Source organism: Neophocaena asiaeorientalis, unplaced genomic scaffold, assembly GCF_003031525.2.
Source record: "Neophocaena asiaeorientalis asiaeorientalis breed wild unplaced genomic scaffold, Neophocaena_asiaeorientalis_V1.1 scaffold202, whole genome shotgun sequence".
NCBI classification, from domain to species: domain Eukaryota; kingdom Metazoa; phylum Chordata; class Mammalia; order Artiodactyla; family Phocoenidae; genus Neophocaena; species Neophocaena asiaeorientalis.
The window spans coordinates 2,058,610-2,082,793 of record NW_020172627.1 but is presented as its reverse complement, the minus strand read 5'-3'; the positions used below and the strand labels follow the sequence as shown (position 1 = coordinate 2,082,793).

The 24,184-nt window shown below is 36.0% G+C and overlaps 1 protein-coding gene across 2 annotated transcripts in view; it reads right to left on the bottom strand.

Annotated features, from left to right (window-relative positions):
• Positions 1-696: 696 nt before the first annotated feature.
• The window catches only part of LOC112395738 (WASH complex subunit 2A-like), a 119,896-nt gene continuing 96,408 nt past the window's right edge, over positions 697-24,184 (bottom strand). The window contains exons 6-10 of one of the 2 annotated variants that reach the window (XM_024739091.1): positions 19,708-19,855; positions 8,476-9,651; positions 7,905-7,959; positions 2,557-2,674; positions 697-1,214 (exon numbers count right to left, since the gene is read on the bottom strand). In XM_024739091.1, the coding sequence (XP_024594859.1) occupies positions 1,079-1,214; positions 2,557-2,674; positions 7,905-7,959; positions 8,476-9,651; positions 19,708-19,855 (1,633 nt within the window). In that variant the 3' untranslated portion in view covers positions 697-1,078. The remainder of the gene's footprint in view (positions 1,215-2,556; positions 2,675-7,904; positions 7,960-8,475; positions 9,652-19,707; positions 19,856-24,184) is intronic. The other variant, XM_024739092.1, reaches the window with a different exon arrangement.

Here is a 24,184-nt window from a genome sequence, read left to right as displayed (position 1 = left end):
GACCAGAGCTGCAGAGTCTACTTGGGTTGCCTGCCAGCTATTTACCAGGGTTCAGCATCAGATTCAACTAAGCTTCCATAAAGCAAGTGGCCTCCCAAAAGCTGGTATATTAGCTACATCTGGGGAGCAGGGCCCTTACACCTTAAAAGCGTTCTTTTATACTGACAGTCATTTTTTCCAAGTACAATAAATTACTGATTTATTTAATTAAACTGTTTTATTTTAAAGTATTTATAAAAGAAAAATTATTGTAAATAATCAAAATCATAATGAAATTGAATATTTATTTGAATTTCTCCTGGTAATAGCGCTCAACATAAGAAAAACAAACCAAGCTGTGAGATTTTGTTTTCTGTATAGCCATTTTTCAAAAAGTGAAAAGTTGGGTTCTGTATTTAATGGCAACAAGTGGGACATCATCTATTTTAAAACTACCATTCAAAAAGTAGTATTTTAAGAAATATATACTATGATTAACATGATGTGTTTTATAGAATGGATACATATCTGAATGCCAGTCTGAATATGGAAGAAATATATGTGTTAAAACCACACTGGAAAACCAAATGTTCTTTTTTTACAAGAAGCTTGAAATAAAAAGGAACTTGCCAGTAAACTCAATAAACTTTCACGTATGGGATATTTGTTTTAAATCCCCACCCACCCCACCCCCACAAAAAAAATTGTAGATTTGAGTAGAGCCATTACATGAAGGCTTATATCTGTACAACATGGAAGCTGGTTACATAGTCAATGTTAACTTCCTAAAGTGCATCTTTTGAAGACTTGTCTAGTAAAATTGCAGTATCAAATATAAAATACTTAACACATGACATGCAATAACAAAGCTAAATCATTATAGTTTAAAGTTTTTAAAACTACTTTTAAAACTTTTGATCCACCAAAGAATGAAGATGTCAAATACAGTAGCATTCTCATTCTCCAACAGTATGCATTATATGCTTTTGTTATTTGGCAAATCTTTTGGAGTCGAACAAAAATAATGCAGTCTAAACAATATTTCTTCTGTCATTGTAATACGATTCCTCGGGCAGAACATTTAGGTGCAGAGCAAGAGTTAGATTTTTGGAAGTTTTGGTGCATTAACCACAGGATTTGCCTCCTGTAAGTATCTCCTCCCTGCACTCTTGTAATCATAGGTGCAGCTGTGAGTTTCTGCATAGCGATGAGATGCACAGAAGTTGTTTCCACATCTAAAGCACAAAAAAAGTTTATGTGAATAGTCACATTTCTACAAGAACCTCATCTCTCTGGGAGATCAAAGCTTGATTTCACGTAGTCCATCACGAGCCCTTTAGTTCTCTTTAGAATTGCAGGGCTGACATTTCCCTTCTACTCATAAACAAGCACAAGCACCCCAAAAAAAGAACCGGTTAATTGTCTATGAATATGAGACTTTATAATAAAGAATCTCTTCTGGAGTGAAACAGGCTGTTGACCTCTAGGAAGTAGTAAAACTGCAAAAAGCAATAAATATATCTACCACTTCCTCTTATATCTAGTAAACCTGGGAGAACTCTGAATTTCTGAGAAATTCAGTCTCATAAGAAAATTAAATTATGTAAAACCTAACTATGCCATGAAAGGATTTTAAAGTACTTCTAGCAACAAGATAAGCTGTTTCCATTTGAACAGAATACACTCTAAAAAGCAGCAGCTTTGTTTAATGCCTAGCCTCAACCTAAGGGCAGACACCATCCTCGGAGCATATTAGCAATGCTAATGAAAGAAATAGTTATGGGTAGGAAAAAATTATTTTTATAAACATATTATTCATCTGTTTTGAAAAGTGTACCATATAATCATAATTTATAGTACATTAATGTTAAATTTAGTCCTTTTTTGTTTAATTTAAAATAGAATCGAGAATTCCCTGGTGGTCCAGTGGTTAGAACTCCACACTTCCACTGCAGGGGGCAAGGGTTCAATCCCTGGTTGGGGAATTAAGATCCTGCATCCTGCATGCCACTCAGAGTGGCCAAATAAATAAATAAAATAAAATAGAATCTTGAAGGAGGGGTTCTTCCAGGCCACAGTCAAAGAGAAACCAAGTATATCTATCATAAGACAAAGAAAGTACACTTCCATTGGTTTATATATCCTACTTTAAAGGGCAGGGGAGGATCTCATGACTGGAAACACATAAGCTATCTACTTGCTCTTTTTTTTTTTTTTTTTTTCCGGTACGCGGGCCTCTCACTGTTGTGGCCTCTCCCGTTGCAGAGCACAGGCTCCGGACGCGCAGGCTCAGCAGCCATGGCTCACGGGCCCAGCCGCTCCGCAGCATGTGGGATCTTCCCGGACCGGGGCACGAACCCGTGTCCCCTGTATCAGCAGGCGGACGCTCAACCACTGCGCCACCAGGGAAGCCCTACTTGCTCTTTACTTCAGCCAATAAGGAGTTCAGCTGGGTCTGCTATTTGAACATCATCTTAATGATGTTATGAATAGGCAATTTAAAGAACATTTTGTATTGTATCCCCACACTGGGTCACCACAAAAAAAGCATCCCAGCTTTTCAGCTAGCCAACCTGCCTGCATTCGTAGCTAGTAGCCAGTCCAGTTTTCTTTCCACAAAGAAAACAATGCTTTGTTGTTTTCTTCTTTGTTTGAATAGGGGCTTTCACGGGTGGGAGGTGATGAGTACATTCTCCTGTTAGAGAAAGCACACCTTGATTAATACAGACATAAAATTCTAGATGTGAAATACTATTAAAACATTAAACACATCCCTGCCACAGCAAACCTCTAAGCCATAAAAAATTAATTAGTGCTTTTTTTATATCTAAAATTATTTACAGAATTGCAAGTAAAGATGCACTAGAACTGTTATATTTTTTAAGATGTGGTAGGTTTCTACTGACTAAGACATATTTTTAGGACTTATATTTTTTACATACCAACACCTTTCTAATTATTTCTGAGGACACTCAGTACATTTAAAGTATACTGAACTTTGGCGGAGAATCAAGAAGAATATCTGGTTCAAAATCATATTTATGAGGCCTCTGAGGAACAATATAATATGTATTATAATCACCCTGTCCTTTCACACCAAGAAGGAGCACAAGAATATCATGAAACTGGTCTTTTAGACCTAATTATACCATAGAAACTAAATTCATCGAACCACAAGCAAGTTATTCTTTCAAAACTTCAATTTGTTCATTTTTATGATAACAGGACATGTATTTTTCTCCCTAAGTTTCTAAGTGTTTAAAGTCAACTCAGTTCTCACATACAAAAAGCATTCTGAAAAATTTAAATGTTATATTTATATAAAATATCATATTATCAATAGTGACTCACAGGTACACTGCTCGATTTCACAGTACTACTACCTTTTCAGAAAATATTTACTAAATTCTGGGCTATTGTAACAACTTGATTTTTTACCTTAAAAATAAGAGCACACCTGCTATTATATGAGAAAGAATTAAATCAATTTCTTTAAATACTAAGTGAAACGCTTTTAGAACTGAGTAGAATTCCAACAAACCCCACTCGTAAGCAGAGAGACTCAATGTCACTATCCATACTTGTTACACTAACAGTATAAGTACACAGTGCGTGGTGGCACCCAAAGGCCAAGAAACAAGAGGCAAACAAAGAAAGCAAAAACAAAGGGAAGAAGTGAGAAGAAAAATGGTAGAGTGTCAATACAGATGATACCTATTCTCTACTACTGAAAAAGGTTTGAGAGGTCTGGGCTTAATGTTTATCTGGCAGCTAAAAGTCTCTGAAAATCCTTCAAGGGTTCGAAAAGTTGGAATTACAATTAATTGGCACTATGCCTTTTGCCACAACCCAAACTGGGTGCTGGATATACAAGCCCAATAAAATTAAGTATGCTTTATTACTAGGCTAAAATACAGTCCAAGATCTCGCCCAAAACTGGAAAAAAAAATTGCCTAAAACTGGAAACTAACTTATGACTCCTAATGGTGGCCAGGCACCAACTCAAGTTAATAATAAGCACTTTCTTCTTCAAGTGCACTTAGAGTTATCAAGAACATTTCACAAAGGTGATGGGACACTTTCCTCTTCTTAAATAATAAAAATAAGACAAGCATTTGCACAGGACACAGAGGAAAGGCATATACTACCAGATATCCTCTGAAGCTCGTCTAATTGCAATTATCTGTGAAATTCAGGCTTAGGATATTCTTCCTTAAACAACAGTAGAAGAAAAATCTGTTGACGAAAATTTAGTTCAGTGTAGTCATATTTTCATGTTTTTCTTTGCTTGGGGGTGCTTAATTCAATGTTTCCCAAGCTTTTTTTTTTTATTCAAGAACTCTTGTGAATGTGCAGAAACAGAGAACATAGTAGTGACCGAAATAAGGTGGCACAGAAACATAACCACAGTCTTCTCCTATGAGAATGGTTTCCATATATCCTTCTACCAACCAGAGAAAAATAAAATTATTAGTCATATACTCCATGCTAGGAACCAGCCCTAATATATAGGTTCCCTACTACCAACAGGAAAAAATTCAACTTCCATGGATTGACATTCAAGGTCACATGTCCAATATGATACCTTTCTAACTTTCCAGAGTCATTTTCTGTCATTTGCCACATCATACCCACCCTGAATGATGCGCCAGACCCATTCACATGTGCAATCTCTTCTTCTAAAATGCTCCAGTAACCTTGTCAACCTAATAAAACTCTACTCATCCTGTAAGAAGATATCATCAATCATCAACTCCTCTCTGAAGCCTTCTCTCAAATGTGTAATGAACATATGAATAAAGAAAAAGTCAATAAAATAATGCCAATGCGAACAGCTGCTTTTCAGAATGAAAGTAAAGATATTTGGATTAACTCACTTGTTTGGCATTTCCTAAATATTGGTCTAATTGGTCTAATTAGACCAATATTTAGGAAATATGGTCTGATATTTGATCTAACACAATAACTATAAAAATTCACCCAACAGAATAAGGCAGCAAAGTATTAAACGGTGTTCAAGATGCAAGTTTGGTAATCATCTGCCTAAAAATGATAACTAAAGCTATGAAGATGGATAAGATTTCCAAGGGAGACCCTACAGTGAAAAGCAAAGAGGACCAATGGAGGAACTCGATTAAGTCAATTAAACAAAACTTATGCCAAAACTTTCACAGACTCTTCTAGGTAATTCAGAATGATACAGTTATTAATGAAAGAAAACAGCAGCAAGTTACATGGCTGTAGTTTGGAGAATCATCACTGCAGGTAGCAGTTGATGACTTGACCTAAATGAAATCAATCAAAAGAGTATACACCTGGGGACAAGCAGAGGGACTGGTAAAACAAGTTAAAAAGAAAACTGAGGCTTAAAAAAACCAAAAACAAACAAAACCAAAAATCTACAAAAATGTAATAGCCCAGAATAAAAAAAGAAATAAAAAGGGAGAAAGAAAGGAAAAGAAAAAAAAAACTATTTCAAGAAGAAGGCCATAACAATCAAGTAAGATAAGGATACAGAAGTATCCACTGGATTTGAAATTATGTAGATCTTTGGTGACCTCAGCAATGGCAGTTTCAGAGAAGCAGCGAGAAGAGAAGAAAGCACTGCAGGCTGAATTAGAGTTGAGAGAGATGCGACAAGTACAACACAAACTTCCAAGAGGCTGAGCTGTGGGTTAGGACTGGACAGATTTAAATAGGTGTCAAAGAAAAATAATTATAACATTAAAAGTAGATACATTATAATAATCAAAACTGTGGCACTGGCATAAAGACAGACATACTGATCAATGGAATACAATTAAGGACCCAGAAATAAACCCTCACATATATAATCAAATGATTTTGACAAGGGTGCCAAGACCATTTGATGGGGAAAAGGACAGTCTTTTTAACAAATGGTGCCTCGAAAACTGGATATCCACATGGAAAAGAATAACGTTGGGCCCTTACATTATACCATATATAGACATTAATTCAAATGTATGCAAGACCTAATGTAAGACCTAAAACTATAAGACTCCTAAAATAAAATATATGGGAAAAGCTTCATGTCACTGGATATGGCAACAATTTATTGAACACAACACCAGACACAGGCAACAAAGGAAAAAGTAGACAAATTGAACTTCATGAAAATTAAAATCTACTGTGCATCAAGACATTATCAACAAAGTAAAAAGGCAACCTACAGAATGGGATAAAATATTTGCAAATCATATATAAGGAATTAACATCCAATATATAGAGTCACCTAACACTCAACAACAAAAAACAATCAAATTCAAAAATGGGCAAGCGATTTGAACACATATTTCTCCAAAGATATGCAAATGGTTAAGCACATTAAGAGATACTCAACTTCACTAATCATCAGGGAAATGCAAATCAAAACCACAATAAGATACTACCTCACACCTGTTAGGATGCCCACTATCAAACAAAACAAAACAAAACAAAACAGAAAATACCAAGTATTGGTGAGAATGTAGAAAAATTGGAAACCTTGTACACTGCTGGTGGGAATGTGACATGGTACAGCTACTACGGAAAACAGTATGGCAGTTCCTCAAAAAATTAAAAATAGAATTACCATATGAACCAGCAATTCCACTTCTGGGTATATACCCAAAAGAATTGTAATCAGAGTCTCAAAGAGATATTTGTATACTCGTGTCTGTAATAACATTATTCACAAAAGGTAAAATGTGGAAGCAACACAAGTCTCCATCCATAGATGCAGAGGTATGCAGAGTGTTGTATATACATACAATGGAATATTATTCAGCTTTAAAAAGTATGGGAATTTTGACACATGCTAAAACATAGATGAACCTTGAGAACACTATGCTAAGTAAGCCAGGCATGAAAAGACAAACACTGAATGATTTCACTTATATGAGGTACTCAGAGTAGTTAAAATTATAGAGACAGAAAATAGAACAGTGGTTGCCAAGGCCTGGGGAGAGGGAGGCATGCGGAGTTAATGTTTAATGGGTACAGAGTTTCTGTTTTTCAAGATGAAAAGAGTTCTGGACATGTATGGTGGTGTTGGTTGGCCAAAAATGTTAATTACTTAATGTCATTCAATTGTACACTTAAAAATGGTTACGATATTAAATTTTGTTATGTGGGTTTTATCACAATAAAAAAATTAAAAAGTGGATATATTAAGACTTTAGAACCTTGGGCCTTATACAGTAGTGGAAACAAACCCTAGGTATCTCTTTAAAGATATGAAAGTAACATGGCAACCACAATATATAATGTATTCTTTAGAACTTCGTGCCTACAAAGGTGGTACATCTTCGGTAGAGTTTCCATCTCTAGTCTGGGTATTAAAACACAAAAAATGATGATAGTAATGGCTTCTTAGGAAATTATGGCTGGCCAGTGCACCTTTAAGGTGTTATTGATATAAGTGAGTGCTAAGAATATAGTCATTTCTGCGACTATGCCTTGGAAAGGGCTAGTCAAAGAGACTGTCCCTTTCTTTCATCCAGAAAAAAACAGTTCATCAAATGGAGCTCTTACTACTGTCCTTGATATTGGACGACGACTTTAAGAAACATCTTTCTAGGGTACTTCCTCAAAACCCATCCAGCACCCAGCATGGCTCTAGAGTGGCCAGGGACTGGGAGGGCTGCGAGCTACATGTCAATTGTTCATGCAGCTTACCTTTTCGCACAGACCGTATCTTCTCCCAGACAACAGAGACCTCAATTTCAATTTTTGTTTGATTCTTCAAATATGTCCTACAGTCAGTTCTCATAATCATTTTCTTAAGCGGAACAAAGTTGAGGGAAAGTTTACTCTGTACATGCCACAGAGAATGTTCTAATTTCTCTTTGAAAATTCAAATTCATAGTATGCATAATACTATGACCATTAGCCTTATATTGTTTTCAAAATTATCTGTTGCTTACCTACTCTTTTCCCTGCTGCTGTATTATTTCCATTCATTCCAATACCACGGGCAGACTACAATTAAAACACAAAACATCTATAGAGGTGAGTTAATGGAAAATAGAAGGAAAGATCACCAAACATGAAATAATTATATTTTATTATAAAAATGCTGCTGAGCTTTCATTTAAAATTATTTAATCTGTTTTTAATTAAATTAACTTGGAACCTGATTGTCCCATCCATCAATATTGTACTTACTCTTTATCTATAAGAAAGTAAAATTCGATGGCTCAAATAAAAGTTCTTATTGAGGAAAAACATTAATAAAAATATTTAGTATTTAAAAATACATGATAAACTGTTTACACAAAGCTACTTTCAAATTATAGTTCTCAATTTAGGACCAAAACATTATTTAAAATTCAACTGTCAAAAAAATTTTCTACAAACTAGATAAACATTTTAGGAGAAAGTTATGAAAAGAATTCAACCTTAGGCCTCTTTATTTAATGTGTAAACAAAAAACAAACTATATGTTGAATCACTACATGGATAACTAGTAGAACATATTGAAAGGCAAATACTTACTAAAAAAAATTCTGTAGGTTCTAACTGGGGAGAACTTTTCCTAAGGCTTTCTTCCTGAAAATGCTGGAGGTTTGTAAACAGCCCAATTCCAGAGGTTCGAAGCCTGCCTGCCCCACGTGTGCTCTGCAAGCTGTCTCTGCTTGCGCTCCGGGCCAGCGAAGCAAGAAAACCTATATTATTTACACAACCAACAGGCTCTTTGGATGCCTTGTTAGCCATTTCTGTGATATCCCGAGCCTCAACTTTAGAAATAATATCAGATCTTTTCCCAGGTGAATCGACTTTAACAGCTCGAAAGCAAGTAGTCCTAGGGAAAGAAGAATCAGTTATATTTCGAATGTCCAGCGACCGAAGCACATTTTGTGAAGCAGAAGACTGGAGGTTCCCAGACTCAAAACATTTGGACTGTCTCTGTGGTTTCACCAGAGAGTTATGTAGTGACATTGGTGCAGAACAGTGAAGAGGTGATAAGAGTCTATTCTTGTGAGGACTTAATTCACGGTGGTCGAGAACTGCAGTTTCTACTGATTCACCACTCAACACTCTTGCAACATGTTTAAGATGCTGCTCTGTAGCTTTCAACCCTTTATCACCATTAGTGAGTGAGAATTCTGGATTTATCTTCTGTGTGCCTTCTAAGCCACTGCTCTGTTCATCAGCATTTCCTTCGGTAAAGGAAGCAAACGAACCCACTTCAGGTAGAAGCGATTCTTCAGTTACACACTCTTCTGAAGTTGGAAATAAAACAGTGTCATCCTCATTATTAGATGACAAATTTCCTGTAAAGTTTTTTGTCTGCCTAGGTAGGGATGATCCAAGATGGAGAACAGAATCAGCAAGCTCTTTGTCATTTTCAAACTCCATAGGGGGTATCTGAGGTGGTAGTTTGAAGCCACTATGGGAATGAGACTGTGTGTTACTCTCCCAGTTATTGTCTTCCTTAATAAAATCACTAGCGATAGATGATATGGATATATCAGCAGGGGGCAGAGCTGGCAAACTTGAAATGGCATTGCTGGCCGAGTCAGGCAGATATGTGTTCCCAGAAGAAGGTAAACAAGACTGCCCAATGTGGGGGAGAACCCTTAACAATCTGTGGCAAGCAGCTGGCGTGGAACTACTGGAAGGTCGAGGAACTACAGGTGGACGAGGTTTTACCTTGACAGGCTTCTTAGGCTAAAAGAAAAGAGAGAATATATAATTCTTTACACGGTCATTTTCTCTGCCCATTAACAAAAATTAATGAAGGAAGAAAAGGTTACTTCTGTTAACATACTGGCATTTGGATTACCTCAATCTAAAATGTTTAAAAAGGTTAAAATCTGGGGCTTCCCTGGTGGCGCAGTGGTTGAGAGTCCGCCTGCCGATGCAGGGGACACGGGTTCGTGCCCCGGTCCGGGAAAATCCCACATGCCGCGGAGCGGTTAGGCCCACGAGCCATGGCCACTGAGCCTGCGTGTCCGGAGCTTGTGCTCCGCAGCGGGAGAGGCCACAACAGTGAGAGGCCCGCGTACCGCAAAAAAAAAAAAAAAAAAAGAAGCAGCAGCACGGGTAAACTTCAGTAAAAAGACTGATAGTAAGCATGTAATATATTTAATTAAAGACCTAAAACTAAGAGTGGGGACAAGATTAGAAAAATGATTTGTAAATGTTATACTATCTTAAAAAGCAGAAATAATGCAAATATTAAAAATGGAAGAAGAAAGATGAGAGAAAGTAAAATAAGTTCATTGATTATAACTTAATAAGTAGGAGTCAAAAGATATCTTTTAAAAATAAAAGAGAAGACAATTAAGTATGGAAAAGGCAGAATAAGGACATGATAAAAGATATTACTATAAAATTAAACAGTAGAACAAAAAATAAAAGCCTTCTGAAGTACCAAAAAACACATACTCACATACCCATACACACACAAAACAGGCCATAAAAAAACTGTAAATATAACAAAATAATAAGACATTAAGGACCAAATATAGGGACGTCCCCGGTGGCTCAGTTGTTAAGAATCTGCCTGCCAATGCAGGGGACACGGGTTCAAGTCCTGGCCTGGAAAGATCCCACATGCCTCAGAGCAGCTAAGACCGTGAGCCATAACTACTGAGCCTGTGCTCTAGAGCCCACGTGCCGCAACTACTGAGCCCACGTGCCACAGCTACTGAAGCCCACACACCTAGAGCCCGTGCTCCACAACAAGAGAAGCCACCGCGATGAGAAGCCTGCGCACTACAATGAGAAGCCCGTGCACCGCAACGAAGAGTAGCACCCACTTGCCACAACTAGAGAAAGCCCACATGCAGCAACGAAGACCCGACACAGCCATAAGTAAATAAATATATATTTTTTAAAAAGACCAAATATAAAAGTCATACCAATAAATGTGATTAAGTGGTATATTTTTTTAATTTCAAATTGGTTCACAAAGCAAAAAACAACTCTATGCTATATATAAAACATCTTCCTAAAACAAAGTAAATCAAAAGTTAATAAAAAAAAGACATGAGAAAGAGTACACAAAGCAAATTAAAACAATAAGATATCAAGGGTTATGGGCCTGATATCAGGCAAGGAAAATTCAAGCTGAAGGTCAGAGATGAAACATTTTATAACATCTAGAATTAGCAGTATAATGAAAATACAACAGTTATTAATATTTATGCACTAAATCACACAACCACCTTCTTAAAGCAAAAACTATGGGAGATGAAAAGAAAAATACACAGAAACCCACTAATAATTACAGACTTTCACGTATCACTATTCTCATTCTAAGAGAGAGCAGGCTGACAAAAAATAAGGAAATAGAGGACGATTTAATAACGTCAAATCTTTCAGACAGCTATCAAACTTTTACCCTGATAACAGAGAATGAGCCATTTTCTTAAGTATACACAGGACAGTCATAAAGAGTGACATTAAATCACAAATAATCAAATTCTATTAAGCAGATGTGGAAATAACGTTCTCTGATTTCTATGCAATAAAAAGAGAAATTTTAAAAAATTAAAAAGCCTCTCTCACCAGGAGTTTTTCAAACTCAAACTAGTCTTGGATAAACTATCAACTAAAAATGCAAAATTTCTTTTAAAAATTAATGAAAATACTACAAATTGACATTAAGTTCTCCCTGATGAGCTGAACTGAAAAGAATATGTCGTCTACATAATATCCTGCCAAAAATGTTTGACCTGCATCTAATCATGATGAAGCAATAAGACAAACTCAAACTGAGGATATTCTACAAAATTGGCCTACACTTCAAAAATATCTGACATGAATGTCCAAAAAAGGCTAAGAAATAGTTCTGTATAAAAGCAGACCAAGAAAACATTACAACTAAATACAACAATGCATGATTCTTGATTGGATCCCAGATTGAAGACAGAAAGAAAAATCAAAATAAAACAAAATGCTATCGAATACATTATTGAGACATGGAGAAATGTGAATATGGATGAAGTAATGTGTATCAGTGATAAATTATGTGTGTGATAACTACATTGTGGTTATGTAGGAGAAGGCTCTGTTCTTAGGAGTTATATACTGAATTAAATATTTAGGGGGAAATGTTACTATATCTGCAACTAACTCCCAAATAGATCAGGTAAAAGAAATAGGGAAAGAAAACAAATGTGGGAAAATGTTAACTGGTGAATCTAGGTAAAATTTTCATGGTTGTTCACAGGTATAACATTTCTGAAGGACTGAACATTTTTCAAAGTAAAAAAGGTAAAATAAGTGTTCAGACAAAATCTAAGAGACTTAATTGCCAGGAGACCTAAATTAAAAGAAACACTAAAAGATTCAGATGGGAGGTAAAAAATCTTTAAAGGAAGCAAGTAATTGCAGGAAAGAATAAAGAGCAACAGAAAAGGTAAATATATGGGTAAATATAAATAATATTAGCAATATAAAACAATTTGAGGGGCTCAAAATATATGTGAAATTAAAATGCATGACAATGACTCAAAAGGTGTTTGGATGTATAAATGGAGTTAGTGTTCTAAGATTCTGGCATTAAAAGCAAAGTGGTAAAAATCATTTTTATTAGACTGTAAGTAGTCAAGAATGTACAAATAATCTCTAGAGTAACCACTTGTAAATTGCTAACAAAGTAGTAGAGGATAAAAACTGAATAACAGGGCTTCCCTGATGGCGCAGCGGTTGAGAGTCCACCTGCCGATGCAGGGGACACGGGTTCGTGCCCCAGTCTGGGAAGATCCCACATGCCGCGGAGCGGCTGGGCCCGTGAGCCATGGCTGCTGAGCCTGCGCATCCAGAGCCTGTGCTCCGCAACGGGAGAGGCCACAACAGTGAGAGGCCCACGTACCGAAAAAAAAAAAAAAAACAACTGAATAACAAAAAATAGACTAATCTAAAAAAGGAGAGAAAAAGAAACATAAAACAGGTGGTTAAATAGAAAATAGTAAGATGATAAAAATCCACATGTATTGGTAATTATACTAAATGTAATAGATGAAAATCTTAAGCTTGTCAGTTTAAATTAAAAAATAATAAAAGTAACCATGAAAAAAAAGAAAAAAGAAAAAACTAACCATGTACTGACTACAAGAGACAATTCTTAAATATAGGAACATAGAGTGAAAGTAACAGAGTGGAAATATAATAGAAACATAAACCAAAATAAAGCTAGCTCAGCTATACCAATAACAAAGTAGCTTATACTAATAAGACAAGTGCATTACAAGACATAAATAAAAACGTTTTTATAATGATAATAAATAATAATTTTTATAATAATATAAACTACAAGAAAGATATCACAATTCCTTGGATATCATAAAATCTGTACTAGATCATTTGATCTAGTTTGACAGAGTTTCAAAATACATAAAGCAAAAATAAACTTCTTAAAAGGAGAAACACACAAATCCACTACCAGAAAGGGAGATTTTTAATACACTTCTCTGAATAACTGATGGAAAACAGACACACACAAAAATTAGAAAACCAGAACACCACAAATAACTTATCTAATTGATATATACAGAACACTATATATATGGACAGATTACACAGTCTTTCCAAGTGTGTAAGTGGCATTTATTAATGTGCTTAGTCACAAGTCAAACCTCAACTAATTTCAAAGGCTTGAAATCATTTAGAGTATGTTCCCTGACCACAGTGATATTAAACTACAAATCAGTAATAAAAAGGTACATAATGGGACTTCCTTGGTGGCGCAGTGGTTAAGAATCTGCCTGCCAATGCCAGGGACACAGGTTCAAGCCCTGGTCTGGGAAGATCCCACATGCCACGGAACAACTAAGCCCATGGGCCCCAACTACTGAGCCTGTGCTCTAGAGCCCGAGAGCCATAACTACCGAGCCCACGTGCCACAACTACTGAAGCCCTCAAGTCTAGAGCCTGTGCTCTACAACAAGAGAAGCCACCGCAATAAGAAGACTGCGTGGCGCAGCGAAGAGTAACCCCCGCTCGCCACAACTAGAGAAAGCCTGCAGGCAGCAATGAAGACCGAACGCAGCCAAAAATAAATAAATAAACAAATTTATATCTTAAAAAAAGGTACCTAATATTCCACGTTTGTAAACTAGAGGTTTGCTTCTAAGTAAGCCATGAGTCACACTGATATAAAGATTTAATGTAATCCCTGTGAAAATCCCAATAGCATTTTTGAAGAAATAGAATAATCCATCCTAAAGTTCGTAAGTGATCTCAAGGGACCCCAAATACTCAAAATAATATTGACACATAAGAACAAAGTTTCAGGTCTCACACTTCCTGATTTCAAAACTTACTGCAAAGCTAAAACTTATTGTAAAGCTTATTACAAAGCTGTTGGTGTGGTACTGTCTTTATGTCAGTACCACACTAATCAAAATAGTGTGGTACTGACATAAAGACAAACATATTGATCAATGGACTACAACAGAGAGCCCAGAAATAAACCCTCACATATATGGTCAAATGACTTTCAACAAGATGCCAAGACTACTCAATGGGGAAAGAACAATTTCTTCAACAAATGGAGTTGGGAAAATTGGATATCTTCATACAGAAGAACGAAGTTGGACCCTTACCTTGCACCATATACAAAAATTAACTTAAAAATGTATCAAAGACCTAAAACTATAAAATTCTCAGAAGAAAACAGGAGGAAAAGCTTCATGACATTGGATTTGGCAATGGTTTCTTGGATATGACATCAAAAGCAGGGGCAACATAAGAGAAAACAGATAAACTGGACTACATCAAAATTTAAAGCTTCTGTGTATCAAAGGATACTACCATCAGAGTAAAAAGGCAACATACAGAATAAGAGAAAATATTTGAAAATCATATATATCATAAAGGGCTAATATCCAGAATATATAAAGAATTCTTAAACCTCAACAACAAAAACAATAACCTGATTCAAAAATGGGCAAAGCACTTGAATGGATATTTCTCCAAATAAGATATACAAATGGCCAACTAGAACATGAAAAGATGCTCAACATCATTAATTATTAGGAAACTGTAAATCAAAAGTACAACTACGACCTCATGTCCATTAGGATGACTACTATTAAAAAAAAAAAAACAGGGGCTTCCCTGGTGGTGCAGTGGTTGAGAGTCCGCCTGCCAATGCAGGGAACACGGGTTCATGCCCCAGTCTGGGAAGATCCCACATGCCGCGGAGCAGCTGGGCCCGTGAGCCATGGCCGCTGAGCCTGCGCGTCCGGAGCCCGTGCTCCGCAACGGGAGAGGCCACAATGGTGAGAGGCCCGCGTACCGCAAAAAAACAACAAAAAAACCCAAGTATTGGTGAGGATATGAAGAAATTGGAAGCTATGGAAAACAGTATGGCAGTTCCCCCCAAAATTAAAAATAGAATTACCATATGATCTTAAAATTCTGGGTAAATTTCAGAAAGAATTTAAAGTGGGGTCTCAAAGAGATATTTGCATACCCTTGTTCATAACAGCATTATTCACAATAGCTAAAAGGTGTAAGCAACACATGTCTCCATTGACAGATGCACGGTTAAGTAAAATGTTGTATATACATATTTACTCAACCTTAAAAAGTATTGAAATTGTGACATAAGCTACAACATGGATGAACCTTGAGGACATCGCTAAGTGAAATAAGTCACAAAAAGACAAATACTGTAGGATTTCACTCATATGAGGTTCAAGAAAGTCAAATTCATAGAAAACAGAGAGTAGAATTGTGGTTGCCAGGGGCTGGGGGAGTAGAGAAGTAGGGAATTGTTTAGTGAGTATAGAGTTTCCATTTGCAAGATGAAAAAGTCTGGAGATTGGTTGCTCAACAGTGTGAATGTACTTAACACTACTGAACTGTATGTACACTTAAAAATTATTAAGATGGTAAATTTTGTTATATTTATTTTACTATAATTAAAAATTTAGTAATGTTAATTATAGAATCTAGGTGGTGGATAAACAGGTGTTCACTGTAAAATTCTTTCAACCTTGCTGTATGTTGGAAAAGAAAGGAAAATTAAAGACCAATTTCTCTGATGAACAAAAATCCTAAATAAAATATTAGGAAATTTAATCTAAAGACATAAAAAGTAAAATTCACCACAACCAAGAATGGTTCATTCTAAGACTGATTTCATATTTAAAAAAAATAAATTCACCACATTATCAGAATAATTTTATTCAGTGTAAAATACTTTTTAACTTCCCTTTGGATTTCTTCTTCGACCCATCAGTTACTTAGAAGTGTGTTATTTCCAAAATATTAGATTTTCCAGATATCTTTGTTGACTCCTAATTTTATCCATAGTAATAAGAGAGCATTTTTTTTACACACACACACACACACACACACACACACACTGTATTTTATTTTTACAAGAGATAAATAAACTGACACCAAGCACTGTAACTGGATGACCACAACAAAAGCAACAATGATTGCAATTACCAAACACGAAACACACTCATACTATGAAGAGAGCATTTTTTGTATGATTTGAGTCTTTTAAAACTTATTGGGACTTGTTTGATAGCATACAATACACTTTATCTTAGTAAATGCTCTGGGTGCACTTAAAAAGAATGTGTATTCTGCTGTTGTTAGGTGGAGCTTTCTTTAAACGTCAATAGGGACAAATAGGTTTACAGTTGATCGAGTCTTCTTATATCCTTTCTGATTTTCTGTCTATCTTTCCTATCAATTTTTGACAATGCGAGTTATATTAGAAATCTAATATAACTATGAATTTAACTATTTCTCTTTGTAGCTTTTGCTTCATGAATTTTGATGTTCTGTTATTAGGTATATAAACATTTAAGATTGTGGGGAAAGGATTTTATTTTTAATAGAGTTAGGTCAACTGTACTCCATCTGGAAAAAACTTGTCTTCATCCTACTTTACATTATATATGTTTTTTAAAGTTGTGAGGTTTTTCTTTTTTTCAGATGGATTGTAAATCTAAATGAGAAAGAAAAATCATACAGCTTTTGGATAAAAAACACAGGCATGTGTCTTCAAAACCGTGTGGTAGGAAAAAACTTCATTAAAAGTTTATAAAAACTAGTAATCATAAAAGGAATACTATTAAGTTAAAATACATTAAAATAAAGAATATTTATTCATTAAAAAAATAAGAAAGTGAAATAGCAGCTGCTAGAGTATCTATAAATCATGTATCTGTCAAAGAACTTGTATCCATAGTATATAAAAATTCCTTCAAATCAGTAAGCAAAAGGCAGACAACCCAATTTTAAAAATGAGCAAAATATTTGAACAAGCACTAGACAAAAGTCAGTATCTTAAAAAAGAAAACGGATGTATTTAGACAGTGTGATTCACATGATATAAAGACTGTTGGTACAAAAGTCAATATCTTAATGGTGAATAAGCATATGAAAAGCTTAACATTATTCTCCATCAGAGAAATGTAAATTAAAACCACTACACATCCACCAGAATGGATAAAATAAAAAAGACTCACAATGTCAAGTGTTGGTGAGGATGTGACACAAACGGGAACTCTCCTGTTTCTGATGCGAGTGTAAACTGGTTCAGACACTTCACAAAACTGTTTAGCAAAACAATTAAAGCTACACATATACCTACCCTATGACTCTACAAGTCTATTCCTAGCTATATGCCCCAAAGAAAAGAGTGCATGGGTCCACCAAAGTCATGTATAAGAATGTTCAAAGCAGCTTTGTTGATGAAAGCCAAAAACTAGAAACAACCTAAAGGTCAAAAGAAGAAGGAAGAAAGGAAGTACAGGCATACCTCGTTTTATTGCACTTTGCAGATAACCGCATTTTTTACAAATTGAAAGTTTGTTGCAACCCTGTGTTGAGCAAGTCTATATTGATGCCATTTTTCCAACAGCATTTGCTCACTTTGGGTCTCTGGGTCACATGTTGGTAATTCTTGCAATACTTCAGACTTTTTCATTATTATTTTATTTGTATGGTGATCCGTGATCAGTGATCTTTGATGTTACTACTACAACTCACGGAAGGCTCAGATTATGGTTAACGTTTTTTAGCAATAAAGCATTTTTAATTAAGGTATGCACATTGTTTTTTAGACATAATGCTATTGCACACTTAATGGACTACAGTATAGTGTAAACATAAATTTTATATGCACTGGGAAACCAAAAAAATTCGTGTGACTCACTTTATTGCGATATTCGCTTTACTGTGGTGGTCTGGAACTGAATCTGCAATATCTCCGAGGTATGCCTGTATAGTCATACAATGGATTAGTACACAGCAGTAAAAGAGAATGAAATGATACATGCAACAACATGGATGAACTGCAAAAGTATTTTGCTGAGCAAAAGAAACCAGACCAAAAAAAAGGTATATTATATATGATATAATTTATACAAAGCTCAAGAACAGTAAAAACTAATTCATGGTGACACATGTAAGAATAGTAGTTATTTCCGGGAGTAGGAAAAGGCAGGTATTGATGGGAAAGGTTACAAGGAAATCTGGAGAGAAATTTTAATTTTGAGTTATACCTATTTTAATTTGAGTTATACCTAACATGACTGTATAGAAATGTAAAAATTCATCAAGCTCTATTAAAGACTTGTGAATTTTATTTTATATACATATTACATTTCAATAAATAAAAAGTTATTAATGGAGTGAAAAGCAAAATAATAGAGTGGTGGTACATATATATGACAAAAAACATATCCAGAATATTAAAGATCTCCAAAAAAGTCAATAAGCAAAACACATACAGCCCAATTTTTAAAATGGGCCAAAGATCTGAACAGGCATTTTACAAAAAAGGATATCCAAATACCCAATAAATACATGAAAGGTGCTCAACTTCATTGATCAGAGAAATGCAAATTAAAGCCATAATGTAGGGCTTCCCTGGTGGCGCAGTGGTTAAGAATCTGCCTGCCAATGCAGGGGACACGGGTTGGAGCCCTGGTCCAGGAAGATCCCACATGCCGCAGAGCAACTAAGCCCGTGCGCCATAACTACTGAGCCTGTGCTCTAGAGCCCACGAGCCACAACTACTGAGCCTGCATGTCACAACTACTGAAGCCTGCACGCCTAGAGCCTGTGCTCCGCAGCAAGAGAAGCCATGCAACAAGAAGCCCACACACCTCAATGACGAGTAGCCCCCGCTCGCCACAACTAGAGAAAGCCCGCGTGCAACAACGAAGACCCAACGCAGCCAAAAATAAATAAATTTATTTATTTATTTATTAAGAAAAAAAAAAACATAATGTAATGCCACTACACACCAACCAGAAGGACAAAAATAAAAAAGAAGGACCATATCAAATACTGGTAAGAATGCATGAAAACTGCAACTCTCATTCACTATTGGACAGAATTCATTCAATTACTTTGGAAAACTGACAGTACCTAGTAAAGCTAAACATTCCTTATCAACATCCAGGTAGTAGAGATATCCATAATAAGTAAATATTAACAGCATTTTAAAAAGTAAGTATTGCAAAATTAAGGTTAGGCTATCTTTTATTATCTTTCTTAGCTCTAGAACTATGACATTTTTTTAAATCATGAATTATTCTGAGTGCAGTATTATCACATTAAATACATTGCTGGCCTAAAAAAATCAATTCACTACATTTAATATCTCAATAAATAACTGAGGCCAGAAACTTGAAATGAATAATAGTTTATAAGTCTTCTTTTTTCCACAATTACCAACAGACTCAATGCTGTGAGCCCTGCAAGGATATACTAGAGAAAGACCTGGCCAAGCTTCACCTTTTTGCTGAGATTCATGTTCTCCATCTTAGCCTTCAGCAGTTTCATCTTATTCATAGTTATTGAATTTTCAATTATCTGTTGCCCAGAAGGAGAAGGCTCAATTTCCTCATCTTCATCAGTATGCAAATTATACACAGAACCACCACTGCAAAGAAAATAATAATTACTATTGAAATGTACCTTATACCTGCCCAATGACTAAAAATATTTTAAATGCAATATAAACTATAGATGTTGCTAATGATAAAACGATAAATCCATCTTGTCAATGTAAATTCAAGGCAAATGTATTTCAAAAATATATTTTTTATGAGGAAAAAAAGTAAATGGGATAAATATTATGATCTAGCATTACTGAAAATCTAGTACAGCTGAGCTTTTCTGAAGTCAGTATACCATAAGTGAAGATCTTTTATGTTTGGAAATGTAACCAGACAGAATAGCACAGATTTTAAAATGACACCTTGGTCAAGTCATGACACAAATTATTAAACATGTAAAACATTCCAATTACTGATCAATCACAATAACATTTATTCATAACTTAACATTTATTATTTGGAGCCCCTTCTCTTTGACTACATAATGCCACAATATAATGCCATAATATAATGGCACTATCATATTATCCTCATATCTATTCTTATATGTCTATCTTTCCCCCTTATTCCCCCATATGTAAGCAAGTTGAAAGCAGATATTAATATTAGGCCTGGGACTTCCCTGATGGCTCAGTGGTTAAGAATCCGCCTGCCAATGCAGGGGACACAGGTTCGATCCCTGATCTGGGAAGATCCCACATGCTGCGGAGCAACTAAACCTGTGCACCACAACTACTGAGGCTGCGTGCCACAACTACTGAAGCCCATGCTCCTAGAGCCCATGCTCCACAACAAGATAAGCCACTGCAATGAGAAGCCTGCGCACTGCAGTGAAGAGTAGCCCCTGCTCACCACAACTAGAGAAAGCCCGCAGGCAGCAGTGAAGACCTAACACAGCCAAAAATAAATTAAAAAAATATGTATTAGGCTGTGTTCATCTTCCTAGTCTTAGCACCTGGCACAATGCTTGGCACACATTTAACAAACGTTTGCTGAACTGAACACAAACATAACTAAAATTTCATTCAGCTTTTTCAGTAATGGGAAAATTAAAATGGTACACAACCTCAGCATATTTGAAGAATGACTGAAATTTTCAATTGAACATAAGAAACATGTGCACTGGTCACCGTGCCCAATTTACTGTATCTATGCTAAAGTAGTATGAGAATTAATAAGATTTCCTGTTCTATATGGTTGTAAGAAATGGAAACAATTTAAGATAACTTTAATAGGGCATATTCCATAACACTTCTGAAGGACATACTACCACCACACAAAGGTAAAGTAGAGAGTGGATAGCCCCATTCCTAAACTTTACATGGTGAAACTGGTGACATTCTGAAATCATGCGTTAATTACATCACACAGCAGCCACAGGTATCAGGAGGAAGAATGGCGGAAATCGGTCTCCATAGCCAATTCAGTCCCTAGTGTTTGACTCGTGACTATCATTTCGATCTATTATAGATGCCTAGTATAATATGAAAATTGACACAATGGACACAACACTAAACTGACACTGCTACCATTTACTGAATGCCTACTCTGCCAGGCACTTTCCGCATATTATTTCTAATCCTCACAAAAACTACATAAGATGATATTATATCCCATTTTATAAATGAAGAACCTGCAGTTGAGAGAGGTTAAATGATTTTGTTCAAGACCAGAGAGCTAGTAAATGGTGCATCTAAGATTCAAATCCTCTGTCTGGTTCCAAAGTCTATTCTTTATACTACTTCCTGTTGCTTCCCCAGGCACCAAACAATAGACCTTACTGCGTCATACTTATGTATCCAAATTAATTAACAGAATTTATAGTATGTGAAGGCTCTCATCTTGAACTTAACTATACCTGAAAAGGAAGGTTGAGGTGAACATTTTTGCCAGTTCACCCTTGGAGTTGGAAGGAATGACTCAAGTATATTCTATTCTTGGTCACCTTATAATACTTTAACTTCAACTACTTCTCTGTTATGTCCCGTGGAATTTTAAATTTATCCATATTGAATACTAAAAGAGGTTTCTGACTCAACCTTCCTGTCATAAAAAACTGGTCCTTTACTATTTTCCCATAGATACCAGTGTGTGTGTGTGTGTGTGTGTTTGTACGTTAAAAAGTACAATCATGATAAATATTTCATGGGCTGCATTTTAGAGGATAAAAAAACATTTTAAAATTCACCTAATTTGGGGACTTCCCTGGTGGCACAGTGGTTAAGACTCTGCGCTCCCAATGCAGGGGGCCCAGGTTCAATCCCTGGTCAGGGAACTAAATCCCACATGCATGCCACAACTAAGAGTTCCCATGCCACAACTAAGACTCAGTGCAACCAAATAAATAAACATTAAAAATATATATGTTTAAAAAAAATTCACCTAATTTTTTCAAAATACCACATTATTCTGTTTCCTCTCACAAAGCATAGATTCATGGGATCAGTTAGAAGCCAATCCCAATTTTTTTCTAAATGGAAAAATGTAACTAGACCAGGATAACACAGTAATTTATAAACTTAATCCAAGAATACCTTTATTTTTAAATATTCTAAATATTTTCTTGAATGCTATATTTAACTTTTCCTAAATCTTTTAACCTAATAATAGGATTAAAGAATAAGAGGTGGGGGGCTTCCCTGGTGGCACAGTGGTTGAGAGTCCACCTGCCAATGCAGGGGACACGGGTTCGTGCCCCGGTCTGGGAAGATCCCACATACCGCGAAGTGGCTAGGCCCGTGAGCCGTGGCCACTGAGCCTGCGTGTCCAGAGCCTGTGCTCCACAACGGGAGAGGCCACACAGTGAGAGGCCCGCGTACCACAAAAAAAAAAAAAAAAAAAAAAAGAATAAGAGATGGGTAAATGTAATATTTATTCCAACAAGAATATTATTCACCCTGAAGCCAACTCTTTATGTAACTTTCACAGATAAGTTACCATTTAATTAAGTGTTGCAATGCCTCTTTTTATTTCTTCCCACTTAAAAAAGCAGTAAGGTAGCACAATTAACTAAAAAGATTTGAGACTAAAAATGATGACTGATACTAGATTTTGTATCAGAATGAATCAAATAATTCTGTTTCTTCTTAGAGCAAGAGTCAGCAAATTATGACCAAGGTCAAATTCAGTCCATCACTATTTTTTCTTAATAAATTTATTTATTTTATTTATTTATTTTTGACTGCGTAGGGTTTTTGTTGCTGTGCACAGCCTTTCTCTAGTTGTAGCGAGCGGGGGCTACTCTTCGTTGTGGTGCGCGGGCTTCTCATTGTGGTGGCTTCTCTTGTTGCAGAGCACGGGCTCTGGGCGTGCACACTTCAGTAGTTGTGGCTCGCAGGCTCAGTAGTTGTGGCTTGTGGGCTCTAGAGCGCAGGCTCAGGAGTTGTGGCGCACGGGCTTAGTTGCTCCACAGCATGTGGAATCTTCCCGGACCAGGGCTCGAACCCGTGTCCCCTGCATTGGCAGGCGGGTTCTTAACCACTGTGCCACCAGGGAAGCCCCCACCACTTATTTTTGATTGGCCACAAGCTAAGAATTGTTTTTACACTTTCAGATAGTTGAAAAAATCAAAATAATAATATTTCATAATGTGAAAATTATGTGAAATTCACATTTGTGTCCACTAAAGTTTTGCTGGAACACAGCCACACTCACTTGATCACATATTGCATGCACTGCATACTGCTCTTACACTACAATGGCAGAGTTGAATAGATGCAAAAGAAATTGTATGTGGCTCTCTCATTGCTTTGTACTGTGGTTTAGCACACTATAAATCACAGTGGCACAGTCATAATCAACAACACTTCGATTACCATGTGTATCACTGTACAACGACATTTTATTACCAGTATGTACCCAACATGTCAAAATGAAGAGAAGAGTGGACTTCAAATGCTGCAGTATTAAAACACAGTACAGACTGGATCATTTTGCTATCAACTGAATAGCAAAATATGGTGTTTATTATACAATGACACTATAGCTATGCTAAAGAAAAACAACATATTTGGACATTATCAGACTAAGGACTCATCACAACATTCCCAACTTGCAGGAAAGCAATGGTCAGAAAAAGCAGAAAATTTTAAATGGAATATCTCATCGCAGTATAATTTCTTCACAAAAATAAATGAAAATGAGAGTGCAACCAAAAGAAGTTTCCGAGTGGCTTATTTACTAGCCAAACAAGGAAATGTTTACCAATTGTGAATTAGTTAAGCCATTTTTGATCACAGCAGATGAAAAAATGTATCCAAAGAAAATAAACTTGTTTAAAGACTACTTCTTTGGCAAGAACAATTTCCAGAAAAGTTGAAAACACTGAAAGCAACATCAATAGTTAATTTAAAAATCAGGCAAATGATTTGGAG